Consider the following 19010-nt stretch of genomic DNA (forward strand, 5'->3'; position numbering starts at 1 on the left):
TTTTACAGGAGTCCGTGTGATTCAAGTAACGGCCCAGGATCTGAAGCCAATGGAAATAGTTGTCAAGAAAAGCCTTTTTAACCGCAGCTCAGAACAACAAGAAATCAGAAAAAAAATCTAGTTGCTAACAAGAGTGCTATATGGGCTGTATGGCCATAAAAGCATGACACTTGACATGCCAGCTCAAGCTGACGTGCTGGGAGGAGGAAGGAATCCATGCCTGAGAGGAAAGACTGACCTGAAGGGAGGATCCTTTCTGCCACGGTGGTGGAACTAGGAATCTGAGAAGACAGGCAGCATCTGGTTCTTATCTACCGCAGCCTTTTGCAATGGAGACATATCCAAGCAGCAAAGGAACTTCCCTGATGGGAGTAGTACTGGAAATGTTTGTCCAGACAGATTACTCATCCCTACATTTCAGAAGTCAAAAGGTGCCTATTAGAACACGTATTCTAATCTGTTAAGCAGAGATTCTCCTGTCCATCTTTTTTGTTGTTGTTGTTTTGTTTTGTTTTCCCCAGATTATCACCGACTATAGGATATCTTCTTGGGTAGCATCCATACACGTATCTCATGTTTAAAAGGTGGAGGATCTATATTCATGCTTTGTGCAATGTTTAATCAGCCCCTGCATTAGAATTTCATTCCTTTATTTTTAATGTGAATGGTAGCTTTTATTTCCAGCAAATAATTGCTGCTCTTTGATAGATTAAAGGCCCTTTGCTAGGGCTCTTTACTACCGCATATTTTCTATCCATGAAATAATTCATAGCACAATTGGGTCATTGCCAACATTTGCCAACATTTCATCCACTCCAATGCACAGACTTCCTCTGAGGAGACAAAGTGGCAAGGATGTATATATATTTGCTAAAAATCTTAGCATTTGTCTCTGGATACATTTTGTACTTTTGATAGATCAGCCAAACTGAAACAAGAACAGGCAGCAAATTCTGTGATAGCCTAAAGGCTGAGAGTTTGCCATTTCCACAGTGTTCCCCAATCTTTAACAGAGGCAGAATTAATGTTCCATTTTTCAGATGTTCTGAGCCACTTGCAAGTGTGTGTATGCCTATAACTGGGGATGCAATATATAATCCATTTAAAGTGTCCTGAAGATTTCATTATAAACGTTCAAAGAAGAAGGAGGCTTAATAAAAAAAAAGGGGGTCCAATTCCTGAAGAACATACAAATATGATTGTAAAACTCCCAGTTAGTGCGGCTCTTTTCACTAATAACTTGCAGATTAAAGCCTCAATTAATTATCTGCATTTCACAGTCAGAAGCTTGACTAATACTCCATACTGCCAAGCAGCAATCTAATGCTATTAAGGACAAAAAATTAAAACGTGGAGAGGCTTAAGATGGCACCCTCTTTTCAGTCTGAGATTTGTACATACTGAAACTGGAAAACCCCAAAAGCAGGGCAAAGAAGGAACAGAATGTGAGCTGCTGGTTCCCTGGAGAGAAGGACAAGAGCCTGAAATTCCTCGGAAGATTATTATCAAGCTTGCTGAGTACAGACTTTTTCTCAAATCTGGAACTGTTAAAGGGACTCACCCAGGATTCTTTCACTTCTTTTCATTTAGACCACAAGCAGTAATCAAAAAAATCAACAAAAGCATCCAGACAAGGCACTGCGCAAAAAGCAACAGTGAAATTTACATTTTCAGCATATAGATCCCTCCTCATCTTTCCAGGCCAGGCACATTAACTATTCAGCATGATGCAAACATTAACATGTGCATACACTACTCCAGCTTCAGAATGCAAAGGGAAGGAAGGAAAGAAAAACATGCTGTAAGTGAAAGCCCAAGTAAAACAAATTGCTTTTTTCTCCAATATCTGCAATGATTGACCTCCTTCAGACCCACCTCACCTCACCAAAGGAGTAAACACCCATCTACCATGAGTGCTACGGGTCTCCTTTTTCCTGCTGCCAAAAGCAAAATGCATGCCTCACATCCTGCCTTTTGACCAATAAAATACTTATTAAAAACGAAAATCTGAAATATCGAGATTTTAAGGTATTTGCTTTCTCTTTCACCTGGTGAAACATTTTATTTTTTGACTGTACAAATCAAGCACGTTACATGTGACAGAACATAGCCCACAGGAAGAACACATCTGCAGCATCCTTGCAGGGCTCAGCAAGCGAGCTTTAACTCCAACCAATATTACTTGACAAGGAAATGGGCTTCATGGAGCACAAAGAAATGCTCCCCTGCCAGGCTGAGAGCAGTCTGGGTATGAAACACCTGGTACCCAACGATCAGCTGGGGCCTGGAAACAGAAGTCTAGCTTCAATTCAATTTCATCTCTATCAAACCAAAACACATGGTAGATTGGGATTCAGATGGCTTTTCCTTCTCCTGACTGGTTTCTCACAATATTTGGACATTTTTATAAATGAAAACATAGACTATAAGAAACCGAACAGATGGAGCGACCAAGTTAAAAGAGAATTTCAGAGGATGCTTAAGGACAAAAACTGTAATGTTGTGTTTCTGGAGGAAACCCATTTATCATGATTGCAGCACATAAACTGCAGCAGAAAGTCGTGTCTTTCTCTATTTCACTGCCTCTATGGGCAAAGACAAAATGGTTTGTGAAAGATTTCCAGTGGATATTAAGTGCCTTGAACTTGATGAGCAGAGCTTATTTCACTTTGCAGTTGATAATTACAGTATCGTCACTCAGTAATTAAGGTTCTGCCGGCCTTTGCACACTGAGCCTTATTCAGGGGATTAAATCAGCCATTTGAAACTGCAGCAGGTCAGAGCTCAGCACCTCAACTGTCATCCTAGAGACTATTTTCTTCCTCCAAATGTGTGCATTGATGAGTGCACTCCTTCCACCATCAGATTTCATAAACAGAGATGTTCTGTTCTCTCGGAAGCAGTGCAGAAATGCTGTGTCATTTCAGATCAGTGCAAGACCTGCTGCAAGGAGCCAACATCATCTCCCAGAAGAGAAGAGAGAAATTCCTGCGGTGCTGATTGCAAGAATGAAGAAACACCATTTACCAGGCTGTAAGTGAAAACTGAGATGTAGACTCGGGTGCCAACATTGTCTTATTAAAAAACAAATTATACGGTGCGCATAGGTGAGGAGGGAAAGAAAACCTCACTCAGATGGGAGTTTTGTTACTCACAAGCACTGCGACCAACTGTATAAATAAATATAAGCATAAAAACACAGCTCTGTGTGTCATGCGGTTTGCACCTGGATTCTATATCTCATTAAGTCTGTTTTACTGCTCTGATGACGCAAAGCAAACTTCCTCAAGCCCCCCTCGGCCTTTCTCTTCATCTTGGTGATCCCTGCTGTTAAATCTGCAAAGAGAGAGATGGGGCTGAGCTGGTATTTTTGCATTTAAGGAGGATGCGAGCTCTCACTAGCTCTGAGAATATGATTTAATGGCTTTCCCACCCCTACAAGCAAGCAAAGGCATTGCCATAAGACTATGATGATCCAAACAGTTTGATTTCGCTGGTTATACTAAAACCAGAATCTCGTTAAGCGAATTTGCATTCTTGCAAAAAAAAAAAACAGCCACAGGTTGGTCAGTTAAGTGGGGTGGGGAACCCATCTGTTCTGCTTATAGGGCTGTACTTGGAAAAAAATGCATCATTGACAGGCCTTTGTAATAAATATTGACAACAAAATTAAGATTGTTTCCGCCTAAACAAATGGCCATGTCTACACAACAAATTTAAACATGTTCTAATTATTAAGTCGATGTCTGCCATTGGCTGCCCCAAATCATTGCTTTTTTGCCTTGTGTGAAAAAGCAGGAAAACACACTGACAAAGCTGCCCTTGCCTTTCCTCAAGAATCACTTTCTTGCCCATGGAGAAAACTCCAAGAGTTTAACGCTGATAATCTCCTACTGCTCGATCATCGATAATTTCTCTCTCTTAAACAGCTTCATCTGCATTGCCATTTGCTCCCCCAAAATGCCAGTGGACTAGCAGGCATTACAGAACTGCATTCCTGTTGATGCACTGCTCAGTTACGCTGCTACCAACAGGTCAGATCAGTGCAATGCCAACATTTTGAACGGGAAACAGGAAAGGTTACAAGTTTTTAGGGATTTCTGAGCTCTCTGGCCTATTGCAGATAGGGAACAGCAAGAAGTATTCCTCCATTTGAACTGAAATTATCTGCTGAAAGTAACAAAGAAACCCAATGAAATGCAAGCACTCCACTCTGGAAACAGATCCCCGCTGCTCAGCCTAACGTGCGAGCTTCAACAAAGCTCATTATTTTTCTTCGGTGCTAAAAATATTAAGGTTGACATGTATCATTGGGCATCTGTAAGGCTATGAATGAAGAAAGATAAATAAGAGAACACACTGATAAGGAATTCAATATGCTGAATATAGTTTTAAGAAAAGTTATTGTATTTTGTCCTGCATGGCTTTCTCCTGCTGAGAAGAAGAAAAACAGAATTAATGTAACGGAATTAGGGTGTGTTTTCTCTTTATGGTATAAAATTTTCATTTAAGAACACACAACTGCTCCTTTGTCCAACCTCCAACACACAGTTGTTAAAAACAAATTTTAAGCAACTATAGGAATCTAGTAAAAGGTTCAAATAGAACTTTTTCATACAATGCCCAAAGACAACATCTCAGTCCATCAAGTCTCTTCTTCAGCAAGCGAGCTGGAAGGAAAACACTTTTCTTATCTGACCCTCAGGCAGGTGAGATTTGGAATCTCTGTTTTCCAGCCACATGGCCCATGCAGCCCATCTCCCCCTCTTCTCACTCTTTATCAGCTAGTCCATGTTTCAGCTAGCCAGAAGTGTGAGCAGATGGGGATATTTACAGATATTCAGACCACAGGCCGTGTTTTTTCATGCGTAATCTAGTTTGCTTGAAGTTGGAAGGTTTACTGACATGACATCTAATTCATACCTGCACCACTGAGGTCAGATATAAGACTTTTAGTTTAGGTTCTGGCATTCTGGTTAAAGACTGTTGAGACCATTTGAGCTCTGCTCGTAATAAAGTTATTTTTCTCATAAGGAGACCCCCACAGCCGTGTCTGCTGAGGCTCCAGGCACAGCAGTGCCTGCTCAGTAGTCCAGAGAAGAAAGACAAGAAAGATGTGGGGGAGCTCGGGGGTGCTGGAAGACGTGCTTTGTTCGGAAACAGACCTAGCAAGGGAGCTGCAGTAATTCAGCTTCTGACCTTTAGCTGGATTTTTCTCAGCGGCTGAAATTACTAACAGTCCAACTGAAGAACTTTCCATGGCATGGGAAACTGGTTCACAAGGAGGGTTTTGCTTTATACGAGAGAAAACGTCTCTGTATCCAGGGGATTACAAATCCCAGCATGACTCAGGCTGGAGGCTATAACTGTACATGCTTGTATCAGCTCTTATTACCTCTATGACATGAGAGGGATTTGGAGCAGTGCATCAGAGGCACTGTTTGCTCCATGTGGGCAGTTTAGTTATGAGCAAGAACTCTTGCTGGCATGCTTGTATGGGTACAAGAGTGCATTGTATCTCTTCTGCTTTCCTTATCTATGCATTATCTCCCGAGATACTGTAGCACCCTTTTACAAGTTTGCAAATTGTCTGAGCTCTTACACAGATAGCAGATAAATCCTTAGTGGACTTCTGATGGGGGCTCTGACCGAGGGAAACATCTGTGTGTCATTAATTAGACTGACACTTGAGTTTTGAAATAGAGCAAAAGGCAGTGAGATACTAAATTGAAAGAGGTTAAAAGGAGCAGAAAACATTAACATAGAAGAATCTAGCACTGAATAGCATTCTTCTTTAGGGAAGTTTGAAGAGCTTCTTCCATTTCAGAGAGGGGCTCAGTGAGAAGCTGAAGATGGGACTTGTCCCCAGCGAAGCAGCAGCAAAGTGCAGAGTTAATATTGGTGTGTCAGGACAGAACAAGGAGGTGAACAGCTTTCCTGGTTACTTGCTCAGGATAACCCAAGGGCTCACTGAATGAGGTTTGTGCAAAAAGTGAGTGAAATCCCGCGGGAGATAAGACCTCCTGCTTCAGAGCATCCTCTGCTAAGAGAGCTGTTGGGGGGTAGGTTTGTAGGGTGACATCAATAGACATTGTGCACTCAGTGCTACAAGAATCTCGTGTTAATGTTAAGTGCTGAACTCTATTTTAGGAGGTCGACAGACACATGTTCTACGGATAGAGCAATTCAGAGCACAGGTAGAAGCTTACCTGCTGGTCTGAGAAGGGATGTGGTTTCCACCTGTGTCAGGAGCATTCAGCACTTCAGAAGGTAAGACAAGGGCATGTCAAAGTCAGTACTGAATGATTTGCCTCAGCTCACCTGGCCACGCATGCCGGTGCTGCAGAATGAACCTATTTACTGCTGCTTTCTACCTCCTGCTGCAAAGAATGAACACGACTGCAAATCAAGGGGAAAATGAATCACAAACTGATTCCCTCATTGTTCGGTTCTCTGTTTCAGAGAAGAATAGGCGCAGATTGGTTCTGTATCAAATTCCCCCAAATCCATCCATAATCACACACAACTTTTCCTCGAGTCTGCCTGATGAACAGCACTCCTGGTGCTCAGACTCACCCTGGCCCCAGAGGGTGATGCACTGCTGCTCGTGGGTCTGGCAGATGCCATTGTAGCAGTAGCCATCCACCCCGTGGCACGCATGCCCATCGTGCAGGTACACATTAGCTGGGCAATGAGGGCTGGCTCCTGTGCAGAACTCTGGCAGGTCACAGGAATTGCTCGACTCTCTGCAAGAAATCCCCGCTGGTTTTAACTGCAAAACAAAGATAGCCTTGGCTGATGTCATGTCAATTAATAGGAGCCATGTGGTGGTGTAACCCACGTAGCCACTGGCTCTGCATCAACTGAATGCAGTGGATGGCGTAAAGATTACTGGCCAGGTTGCCCAAACAAGTTGTGTGCCCCGTCCCTGGAGGTGCCCAAGGCCAGGTTAGAGCCAGATATTTAAGGTCACTTCCAACATAAGCCATTCTGTGATTCCCCATCCATACAGCTCCACTGAACCTCTCCAGTATCCAACTCATGGGGACCAACACCCATGTAAGCATGAAAAACATTCAAGTATAGAAGTTCATGAAAAAGAAGTGGCCACAAATAGCACAGGCCTCCTTAGAGAAGTCTGTTGCTCTGCCTCTTCAATAACTTTAAGAGTTTGATTTTTTTTTTTAAAACTGCTCACAAGAAATGCAAATGTCTTAATGGTTAATGGCATAATTTGTTGGTTCTGCACCCTTGCTCACTAGTCTGCAGTTAGGAAAATTATGATATTTTGCCTGCCCCACACCAGTGACCATTTCCATCAGCTCACCTTGCAGTCTTCGCAGCAAAGCCCATGTGCACAGACTGCTCCTGGCTTCAGAGTGCAGGTGGTTGCATTGCAGCACCGGTTTGTACATTCCTGGATGGGGATAAATTGAAAGCAGACAACTTTCAGTTGCAATGAGCTGTAAATCAAGAGAGGCTGCTTATCTCTGAGAGGTGCTATAGCCCTGCCAAGAAAAGTTAGCCATGAATTCATGAATTATGCATAAAATTCTATAACCTGATCCAAGCAGCCTTGTCTGTCTTTAGATCCTACAACTGCAGTAATTGTAATAAAGCCAGAGAAGCCATTGAGGAAGGCTGGTTTATCCTAGCTATGAATCTAGTCTCAAATATCATGAACAACACAAGTATGCTGCTACCAATTCCCACACAATAATATAGCATTTTATTCCCAGGAAACCAGTGGAATGAATTCATTGCTTTCAGTGGGGCTCACCCTAGCTGAGGATCCCAAGCTGCAGTTACTGAGCATCACCACTGCAGCTCTCTGCTCTGTGCTATTTGCTCAGCACATTTCTTGTCTTGCGTGGAAGCTGATGCCTGCCACAAAGAAAGACAATGACACCACTCCACGTAATCTTCTCTTGGGGTATTCCAGTAACAGAGCTTAGAGAAAAATATGAATTCCATTATTATTTTTACATCCCAATTTCACACTTACGGATTAGACAGTTGCACGTGGGCTTTTACGAACCTTTTTCTCTGTAGAACGACCTAATAAGAAGTTTCAGAAAATAATGGAGCTGCTTTTCCAAGCTGATACTCACAAGCTGCAAGTTACATCAGCTGTGCGAGAATGTCAGCTCTCTAACAAAAATAGCAGCAGCTAAAATTGCTCTTCAGTTGTGTTAAGACGATTTGACTTCACAAGGGATCACTAACAATACAGGGAACGCAAGAAAAATAAGTGGGTGAGAATGATGTTCACAGCTCAAGTATTTTCTTGACTTTTGTAAAGCTTTCTAACTGGAAGACAGGTCTACTGCTGTACTCCCAAATAACCAGTGAAATAATTCTCAGCCTTTCCCTGTTTTCTGCCTGAATATACAAAGATATCTGTGCTGCTCTGAAGCAGCAGAACAACTTCCTGCACCTATTTTTGATCATGCTGGAAGGCAGCAGGCAACACAAATATTTCTGTGCAGCTGCTGTATTTAAGAAGGAATGTTCCTCTGCACAGAAGCACATCTTATAAATTCATCTCAACGGCAATCTGAGAAAGCCAGAGTGGAGCAAAGCAATGTCAATCCAATTAAAGTGCTTCTGAAAGAGTCAGCTCCTGCACCCCATCATCAGGCCGTCCACAGAGCAGCCCAAGGAAAGCAATTGGTATTCCACAGACAGCGTGGGATAAAGACACAGTTTCTTTGAACGATGTTACTGCAGCCTTTCACATTTCCAATTGCTCTCTCACTTATTACTCATTGCAGGGGATGAGCTTGGTAAATAGTTTTTGTGCCTAGGCTATTAAATTGTCAGGGATGGTTTTAACATAAACAGGCGAGCAAACAGAAAGGGTTCAGGAGGTTTTTGGAGGCCGGAAGAGAAATGGGAGGCCACCATCTGAAAGTATTGCTCTCAAGTAGTGCATTATCATCAGTCATTGTTAGTAACAACAGTAGTGAGAGGAGGTGGGTTTCTTGGTGTAGGTCCCCTGGGCTCATCAGAGCACCTCAAACAGGCAAAACCAACAATATTCTAGCATCCTCTACAATGGCTTTGGACAGGATATCTTGGTTTCACCCTCATTTTTCTAAGAACACAAAGTAGACGACCTTAGGTCAGACGTTGTCATCCCCTGACAACAGCCAGCAGAAAATGCTTACAGACAACAATATAAACACAGATGTGTGATACCTCCCCCATCTCCTGGGTTCGCCTGGATCCCCACACATTTTTTAGCACCTGCAACATTTGGTGGAAAGGAACTCGCAAGTAGGTGAGCAGTCCCAGGAGCAGCTCCTCCTGCTTGTTTGCAACCTGCCATTTGCTAACTTCATTTGCACAGTTGTTGCCAGAGGCAATTGCTCTCTATTCACTCCTTCCAATTCACTCATGATTTTATCAGCTTCTGTCAAATATTGTTTTATTTTCTACCTTTCCAGCCAGAGTTTTCCTCCAAAAATTTAAACATCTCTGTTGCTTTTTCTTTCAGACTTTTCATTCTGCTTTATCCTTCTTGAAAGCAGGGAGAGGTAGGAAATCTGTACACGCAGTTTCAGCCACAACATGCTGCAGATTTATAGCAGCCTACCAGTGCTTTGTTTTGTTTTCCCATTTCTTCCCTAGTAATTTCTAACAGCCTATTTACCCTTCAGACTGCTCGTGAGCACTGAGCTGACATTTTCATGAGACTATTTATTGCAATAAGAAGTCTTGTTCCTCTATGGTCAGAGTCAGTTCAGAGTCCATCATCCTATATGTGATGTTTGGATTACGCATCACTCTGCACTGAATCCCATTTGTCACCATAATGCCCAGTCAAGCTGTCTCAGAAGGTTCTCCTGCAGTTCTTCACAGCCAGCTCTCAGCTGTACCATCCTTGCTAATCATCAGCATGTTCAAGGCCATTCCTCTTCCCAAGCTGTTTACCAATATGCTGAATTGTATAGTTTTCCAGGACACATTCATGGACACATCACTGTAGATCTCCTTCAACTGCCGAAATTGATTATTTATGCGTGCCTGATATTTCCTTTCTTTTAACCCATTTTTGTCCAAATCCTACAGATGCTTAGGTTTCCAACGAAGCCTTGGTCTAAAGCCCCTTTGAAGTCCCAGCAGGCTGTAGTAGCTGGATCTTCCCTTCCCACCCACTCGTTAAGTTATTCAGAGCACTGTGATAAGTTTGTAAGGCAGGACACCCTGGCACAAAAGCTCTGTTGACTCTTCCCTGGCACGTCACAGCTACTCAGAACAGCAGCTCTTTATTACATTTGCCAGTAATTTGTTTGGAACTGACTTCTCATTTACTGACTTGAGGTTTTCTGATGTCCCTTGCAGCTTATTATAAAATTAGCCACATTTGTCACTTTTCATTTCTCAGGGACCAAGGATATAGATATATTTAAAGATAGATAGATACATATATTTGCCTTCCTCTGTCTTTGCAGTCATAGTCCACATTAATCATCCTTCCAGAGACACTCTAGCACACTGGATGTTTTCGGTAACATAATCCAAAGCTAGGTTGGCAACATCATCCCTTGGTCAAGACTCTTGGCCTGATGGCAGGCACGCCAACACCCATTATATTCAACAAGATGACTGTTGAGTATAATCAGTTCCATCAGCACCTGATGCATGAGGCCACAGTATGGGCAGAGGTGGCCAGACAATCTCTACGGCATTTCCAGGGTTGTCCAAAGGGTGGGAGGTGTGCTATGATCATGGCTCTCTGCCCTTATGAGTACACTGCTGTCCTGCTGAGGAATCTCAACACAGGGCTGATGTTTTGCCTGGGGAATATAGCAAAGCTGTTGTTTGCTTGGCAAGTAATACACTTCAGCACCTCACCAAAATCCTGAGAGTAAAACATTCTTTGGGAAATATCCTTACCAACAACCTATATCTGCATATTCAGATGCACTTAATTCTGAACAATGAGAAAACAGCTACCACATGTCATTGTACAGCTTTCCACAACATAAAATACTGCACCACTGTTGACAAAACTCAGCTGATATAAATGACTGGATAGTGAATTATTAAACGCTCTGGTGGTTTTTTGGCACAACTCAATTTACAGCAAAATCCAAATTAATTTAATTGGGCTCAAGGTGCAGTTTTCCAATATAACTAAGAAAGAAAATCACAGAAAGAAGAGGCAAATCAAGTCAGTGCTTGCTGACATTAACTGACTTTGACTTGGAAAGGTATCGCTATCATTCAAAACTGAAAATGAGAAAGATAACTGGGTTAGAAAGACATTTGCAAGCTGCTTGCACTCTATTGACTTTAAACTAGAAGATAAGCCTGTTTCTTCCAACCTTGTTACCCTGAAGAATGAGTGAACTGTCAGGAAATCCTTATGGCTTGTGTAAATCCAATACACTGTATAGACAGGATACAGCAATATCTCGCTGTTTTAACTGCCCCAATCTATTTTGTCTGCAGAGCAATATTTATCACAGGAAACAAATCCCTCATCTACTGATGTACTTAACTCAGATAATCTGGGAAAAGTTCAACACAGCCAATGAATGTGTGAAACCAAAGGGATATGAATGCGTGCTTATATATTATTTGACCTCCAGATTTTGCCCATCTCCTCCTGATCTGAGCAGTTGTCTGACACACTCGCTAAACTAAATAAAATGATCTTTGAAGTAGTAGCAATTTTTCTGGGAGACAGTAAAGGCTATTTTGTTACTGGGGTAATTGGCTAGCAGCAAAGAAAAATCTCATAGCAGAAGAAGGAACGGTATCGTACCTAAAACCTGAAGCTGACTTGAACAAAAGAACACCTAAGCAATGTTAATTAAGTGGTCCTGCACTTATAGAAGCAAAACTTCTACTAATGTTCAGTATCCTGAGAAATCTAAGCAATGTTAACAAATTTATTTTGGATTTATCTTATCTTAGCTAGTATGTAATGGCATTTCTGTTGTTAGGAACATGACAGTTGGCCGTTGCTGGTCTGCTGGACAGACCATAAAGACTTTGTTCCCCAACGGCAAATGGAGCATATGCTTAAATTAACGCCTTGCCTGACCTTCAGCAAGAAGACGACAAGCAGAAACTCCCTGCATTTCTGAGGCTTAAGCTGATAAATAAGATAGAAAGCAGAGAAGGGGAAGTTCTGCTTTACACCAAATGGTCTTAAACACATCAAACCAACTCTGGAACTTCTCCACTGTTAAAGCCCCAGAGACAAGAGATGAGTAATAATTTTCAGTGTCTTACATCAGGCTCCCCACAGTCACACTCCTCTCCATCTTCCACGTAGCCATTCCCACACTTCTGTCCACCAAAGGACTCCTTGACTTCAGGCAAGTTAAACAGACACATCCCCACTCCTTTCTCCAGGCTGTTTTCCAGGTCCTTTCTACTGCAGCTGCTGAACACCATGGGAAATGGATAGCTGGAAGAAAAATACGTGAAAAGAATTATAAAAAAGAAGTACTATCAGATGAAAACATCTCTTCTCAAACCAGTGGCCTTTCAGCACACCTGTGCACAAACAAGAAGATGGCATTCAAATTTTTAACACTTTAGCATCGCACTGAGAAATAGCATTGCACTGCACGTCAACAGCAATTTCTGACTGTAAGGCAGTGGCTGATAAGGATTGGGAGCTTTCATACTTGGGATTCTTCTCCCACTTCTGCACGTGTAGTTACAGAGCAAATTCTGATCAAGATCCTAAAGGAATGCTGGGTTTGCAAAGGGGATTCTAGCATTTGAAGGACTGCAAAACATCCTAAGCTTTCTTGGAAAATTTAACATCAGATGGTGTATTCATTCACCTCTCTTGGCAGCATGGCAAACTTCCTGTGCTTTACCAGGAAAAAGAAAAAGAAAGAGGAAAAACAATGTTATTTGATAAGAACCTGCTTCTGTAAATCAAAGTCCAGCTTAGACACCACGTCATTAAAGCAAGTGCAGTTCTTATTTTAAATCTGGATGACTCTAAAGACTACTGAAAATACTCATGTTTTGAATTCACATTGCTGGGAGCAGAATTTGGCCCTGCTGTCCAGGCACATAGAGCCTGTGCTTTATTTTGGAAATCACATGGACCATTTGCAAAATGATTCAGCGTAGTACAAATGTCTCCAAATATTCTGCATTGTTCTGCTAGAGAACTTTACTCCATTCTCATTCATGAATGTTTGCAGTTGGACTCAAGGAAACGAGACAAGTAGCACCTGGGTCCAGCCATCAACATCATATCCTAAAGAAATCTGCCATGCCCTCTCTGCACTGAGCTGTGCACACAATTACATCGAATCTGGATCACTACCAGCAGAAAAACAGCTTTCAAGCTGCCTTATCTCCCTTAAGACCCGAGACCTTCCTCACTGCTGCTCCAGAGCCAAGCAGTAATTTAACATTACAGCAGCACAGGGAGACAACCTGCTAATGACTGGACTTTATTCACTAAACGCTTTGTATCAATCATGTATTATTAAGGACGGGGCATAAGCCTTGCCAACAAGCCAGATAACAGATGGAAGTTCTGCACAGCTGAACTTCAGACTTCAATGAATCAACTGTTATTTCTAATATTCCGAGATGAAATGCTTGCTTTGTGGATGGTGATGCTGATAGCTATTTAAAAGGGGATAATTCCTATTACAAAAAGAAATGCTTGATAATTTCAGGTGTGATATAGCTTCCGATGCCTGGGATTAACAACAAATAAACAAACTCCAGAATAGCACAAGGTAAGAAGCAGGCTGCTAGCTGCAGCTCCAGCCCCAAGGGAAACGAGAAGGTACAAAGAGGAGCGAAACTTTCTATCCACCTTTTCTATACTGCACAATTGGAGGTGATGTTAGCTGGACACCAGGACCTCCTCCCCCACTCTTAGTTCACTTGGAAAAAAGGCACACAGTTCTGCATGCATCACTATGAACACCTAGATGGATGCGCACTATCAAACACCAACAAAAACTCAGGAACCACCGACAGGCCTAAGTGATTAATCCTGAACAAAGTATACAAGTGCTTGATCAGACATGATCCTCATATCAAAGTGCAAACAAATGAATATTGCATCATCCAGACAACTTCCTTCACCTCAGCAGCACAGATTTACTTTGATATCCAGAGATGAACGCAGAGAGACATACAGACTTTAGACTGTCTGAAGTCAATTCAGGAATACAAATAATGCATTTTGCCCTGTGCCAGATGTCTGAGCCACATGCAGTTCACGAGAACAGCTTGCCGGTCAAAACCATCAATATTTTAGGGCTGCTCCTTTGTATCCACGAATGTTCAGGGTCATTTGCGTGAATGTGAGATGTGTCTGTCCATCAGGAGGGGAACAGAATCCCTACTCTTAACCAGAGGTGAAATAATGTCATTGTTAATGAATGAGGTTTCTGTTTCCCCTCAAAGGAACTTCAAGCTGTTTCCTATTTTGAACTAAGAGATCCATTCATCTTCTGGCTTTTCCTGCTCTTGACACTGATTTCCTCAGCTGACATCAGTGCAGCACATGTTATTTGATGAAATTTTCTGAGTATCTTCTCTTTACTGAGTAAGCTCAAAACAAAAATGTAAAAGAGAGGAACCAACAAGTGGAAACAGAGTCACTGAAGGGTAAATACAAGTGCAAGACAAGATATCACATCAACTGATTCCGGTTGGTATTTCACTGGAAACATAACTGGTATTTAATACCATGATATTATGGCACACAACTATTCTTTTTTTTTTTTTTTGACAAAATAATCCCACGTAACAGCCACAGCATTTGATCACTGTGATTTTAAGCTACATTTTATTTGCCTTTGCAATTTTTAAGCTGGTTCATCAGCTTGCAAATTCTGGCAGATGGGAAGGGTTATCAGATGTTGGTAGCATTAAGCATGCCATTTAAGTGAATCTAGAGCTTATGAAAAATGATGAATAATCACGTGAAGGATACTCTAAAAAGTGCAACAGGTTTCCCCACACAACCCTATGAATAAGCTTCAGACCTCATCTGGAAGGACTGTCTTTGGGTGGGAAAAGGCAGCGGAGCATCCAAAGCAAAGTCACTCCTTCACCTGTCTCTGTGATTTCAGTGACAGAACATAAATATCCTCATTTGGCCATATGTGGTACTCCATGCATTACTTCTTTTGGAAGTATCTCAGATAGCAACTTGTACTGGCCACCGAAGGACCTTCCAGATGTAAAAAAAAAAAAAACAAACAAAAACATTAGCAATCACTATACGCCAGTATCACAACACTTCCTTTTACAGACCCGTATTACTGCTCTGAACAGAAATTAAATACAATTTAGTCCAACTATTCCCACTCTGACATCCTGAATAGCCCACACACTGGCTACATCATTTGAATCTGTACATCTAATACAAAATGGATCATTCGGTTGAACAGTTCTGGCTGCAGGTACAACTCTGCAGAACTCAGATTGTGCCTGGCACTATTTCAGTCTTTTCGGTGGATTTACAGTAAGAAAAATCATTATAGAGTTCTTCTACCCCACTTGAACCTGCAGCATTCCTCAGTGTCTCCTCAGTGCTTAAAAGATGCATATCATATCAAGCAGTGTCTGTCCCAGTTCCCAGCAAAAATAGCCCTGACTGATCCTGCAAATGAAAGATTCACAGTAGTAAAATGATGGCTGGTAATTGATTCCTTTATAAACAGTCTGGTCTTGTCCCACTCATTTATATTTTGAGCACTCAAGCCATTCAAATGCCAGTTTCCTCTATCTACTTTTGCATTTAACCTGTATTAGATGGCTCCTTTCATTAACTAAGTGAAGCAACATCATCACGGGAAGCGTCAAGTCCCTTTTAAGAAAAGAGAATTCTTTGTACTAGCACTACATTGCTCAGCACAGTTTCTTTTTTTGCATGAACTCTAAAAGTTCATCTCCATCATCTCCTTTCAGAGGCATTCCCCCTCCTAATGGACTGAAGAACAAGAGAGTACAAGCACAGAAAAAGACAGAATCACTGCCCTAGAAAATTACAGTTTTCAGAGATAAGATAGCCAAAGCATTCAGGAGGAAGACAGTGGCTGCTGATTGATGCACGGTAGCACAGTAGGTCAGCTACAGCCCTAGCACAGGTCCTGCTGAGGAATAGTGTTTGCCATTGCTGTCAGTGTCATTCCTATCTCTAGCTTGAACACAACAGGAATGGCACTGAGTCAGGCTGCAGGAGATCCCTGCTCCAAGCAAAAAATCCCACCAGAGGATTGCAGAAAAACCTTGGGAAAGCCATCAGAAGTGGAACTCCATTTGCTCTGCCAAACTTCTAGTTGTCCACCTACACTTACTGGTGCCTGAACATTTAGCACCTCGGGTCTGCCTCCTCCATGTTCCTCTACCATCAAACAAAAGATTTCCTTTGAGACACATTTTGCTGTTTCTCAAGAACCACTGAAGCAGCATCTCCATCAACACTTCTGGCAATTCTCTGTGTATGGCACAGCTCACTACGTCTTGGAAATGAACATTGTGATTACTATGAATATTGTTATCCTATCCAATCTCAGATGATTTTCTTACTCAAAAACAGTAGGGCATTTATAAAGTAACTGACTTGTTCTCCCTGAAATGTTGGTATATATACATACACGCATACATTATACAAATGCATACATTATATATCTATTTATAGGGTTCATTTATTCCAGTTCATATCACAATCTGATTATTCAGCATTATAGCAATGTTTATACAGAGCCTTTCACCTACAGCCCTGAAGTGTTTTACAATTATTCACTCAATTAAAATGCACAACAGCCCCAAAGAGCTCTATTAAGTACCACAGGGCCTTCTTCCCTGAGGTAATACAATAATTGGAGATTATATTAATTTTAAAAGGGCATTTTGATTTTCCTGTACATGCCTCTTGAAATCACTGTTGACTCACTAATTACCAAAGGTGCAGAAAATGGGATCTGGATTTGTCTGGAATGCTAGAAAAATCATGCCTGAGAGGCTCTACATGGAACAGCTCAGGCACCAGCAATGTTTTTGTGAGCATGAAGGTGCTCAAAGACAAGAGCAGGGCTCATCTCCAGCTCTCAGTCAGAAATTTCACTAGTCAAGCATCTGAATTTCCAACACCTTTCATGATAACTCCATGTCTTAACTGAACACCTCTCTATCTCCCATCAGCCCCAGGATTCCTCGAGATACACAGCTGCAATGACCCTGTTTTTTCTCTTAAGGAAGGGTCCACACCAACAGCAGTGTTCAGTCAAGCAGGGAGAGGCTTTCACCTTCCTATTGAATACAAATCTCTGGGTGGAACAGAAGACAAAAAAAGAAGGATATGTATTTTTTATTTGTCAGAGTAGCCTATGTATAAAGACACTTTCTTGGAAGAAAAGATTAGGGTGTTAGTGCTGCACTCCAAATTGCATTTTAATTTTATCCAGTGAATTTTTAATGTAAAAAGTTGCCAATGGTAACAGGAGTTTGCTCTTTAGAACGTGTTCTTAAGCAAACCACACAATCAGAGAACTGCAGGATGTCTTGGGTAGCCTTATATGTTTTTACTTACTCTCTTTAGTCTGCAAAACTGTCGATTTTTGGCTGCAGAGTGGCTCACTTTGAGCTGGAGAGGAGAAGAGCAACTCAGGTCCTACTTTTGAATGTAGAAGATGAAAGTTTGAGCTCCCTCTTGTTCATGCTCCACAGAACGAGTTAAGAACCAACATGTCAGTTTCCTATTGCAAATCCCAGCCTTACCTATGAACCTAAACCCAACTTTTTAAACTTAAAATATAGAGATAGTTTTGCTTCTGTTAATTCACATACAAGTGATTTTTTTGTACTGGCACACTGTCAGCGGTAGAGAGAGTAAAACAAAAGTAACACTTTAGGAAGGCAGAAACTCAAGAGAAATCAGTGGTTTCAGACCCACTGAGGTGTTGATTTCAAGGAGCCATGACAATTTGCCAGCCTCCTCTATCTCCCGATCTAATTGACATAATTGTTTCTCACATAAAGGCATCCTCTTTGTTTTAGCCTTCTAGACATAATTATTGCTCTCCATCTCTTGAAAACAACTTTTCAGGTCTCCTAAGAGATATGAGCCTAGTAGAACAAAACGGAATTTGCTATTAGATGACATTTTTAGACACTTCAGCTGTTCTGTGCAGTGTCTTACGTTAATGAATTAGTAATCATAGAGAACCTCACAGAACAGGGCACTGAGCAAGAGATAAATCCCATTTCCTTTGATATTGAAATAGGTTTTCAAATGCTATAGATCTCTTAATGTATAAAGTTCTGTCATTACCTGTCATTTCATACCCCTCACGTTTCAGCAGCAATTGTTTAAAATTAGGCAAGTGCCACAGAATGGAAGTCGTGTTAATCTATTATTTAAATATATACTTTATACTTTGTTTATAAGTACTTTTGAGGAAGAAAGACACATAGTTTTAAAGTAGACCTCACAAGCATATCGAAGTAAAAGGTAGCTGCAGATTCCTTCCCCAAAAAAATCTTGCAAAAAGCAATTTTGTTTTAATCTACATGAAGTATTGAAGCAGGAAGTTTGCTTCAAAAGCAAACTCATACTTCTTTTTTCCAGCCTATTTTTCACTATATAGCTCCTCTTTTATAGTTTTAATCCCTAAAGCATCAATAAAGTAGAGCACAGAATTGGGCCATGTAGTTATACATGACATCAAAGCTCTTGCTGTCTGAGTTCATGGTCAGTGATTTAAAAGCAAGCCTGGATCTCTCCCACAGCTTTTGTCATGTTCACTCTACGGTAGTTTTTACACTTCCAATAAATAACCATGAACGTCACACCAGTGATTAAATTAATTGATATGTAGTGGCAATTGCCTGTTGTGCTACAGTGAAATTGCCTTGGTTATTGAAATAAAGTCTTTCAACATAAATGTTTAAACTTCACTCACAAATGCTTTTGGCTCATTGTCATTTAGCCTTGGGAATAATGCAGATTTCCAGACTTCATTCAAGCAATATTACTTCAGGTGCCCAGACAG

The 19010-nt window shown here is 41.4% G+C and overlaps 1 protein-coding gene across 3 annotated transcripts in view; it reads right to left on the bottom strand.

The window, feature by feature from the left end:
- The window catches only part of ADAM12 (ADAM metallopeptidase domain 12), a 169155-nt gene that overhangs the window by 16569 nt on the left and 133576 nt on the right, over positions 1-19010 (bottom strand). For all 3 annotated transcript variants that reach the window (XM_085229126.1, XM_085229125.1, XM_085229127.1), the window contains 3 exons: positions 12250-12427; positions 7328-7417; positions 6577-6772 (listed from right to left, as the gene is read on the bottom strand). In XM_085229126.1, coding sequence (XP_085085252.1) covers positions 6577-6772; positions 7328-7417; positions 12250-12427 — 464 coding nt within the window. The remainder of the gene's footprint in view (positions 1-6576; positions 6773-7327; positions 7418-12249; positions 12428-19010) is intronic.

This window comes from Meleagris gallopavo, chromosome 8, assembly GCF_905368555.1.
Source record: "Meleagris gallopavo chromosome 8, MGAL_WU_HG_1.1, whole genome shotgun sequence".
Taxonomy (NCBI): Eukaryota; Metazoa; Chordata; class Aves; order Galliformes; family Phasianidae; genus Meleagris; species Meleagris gallopavo.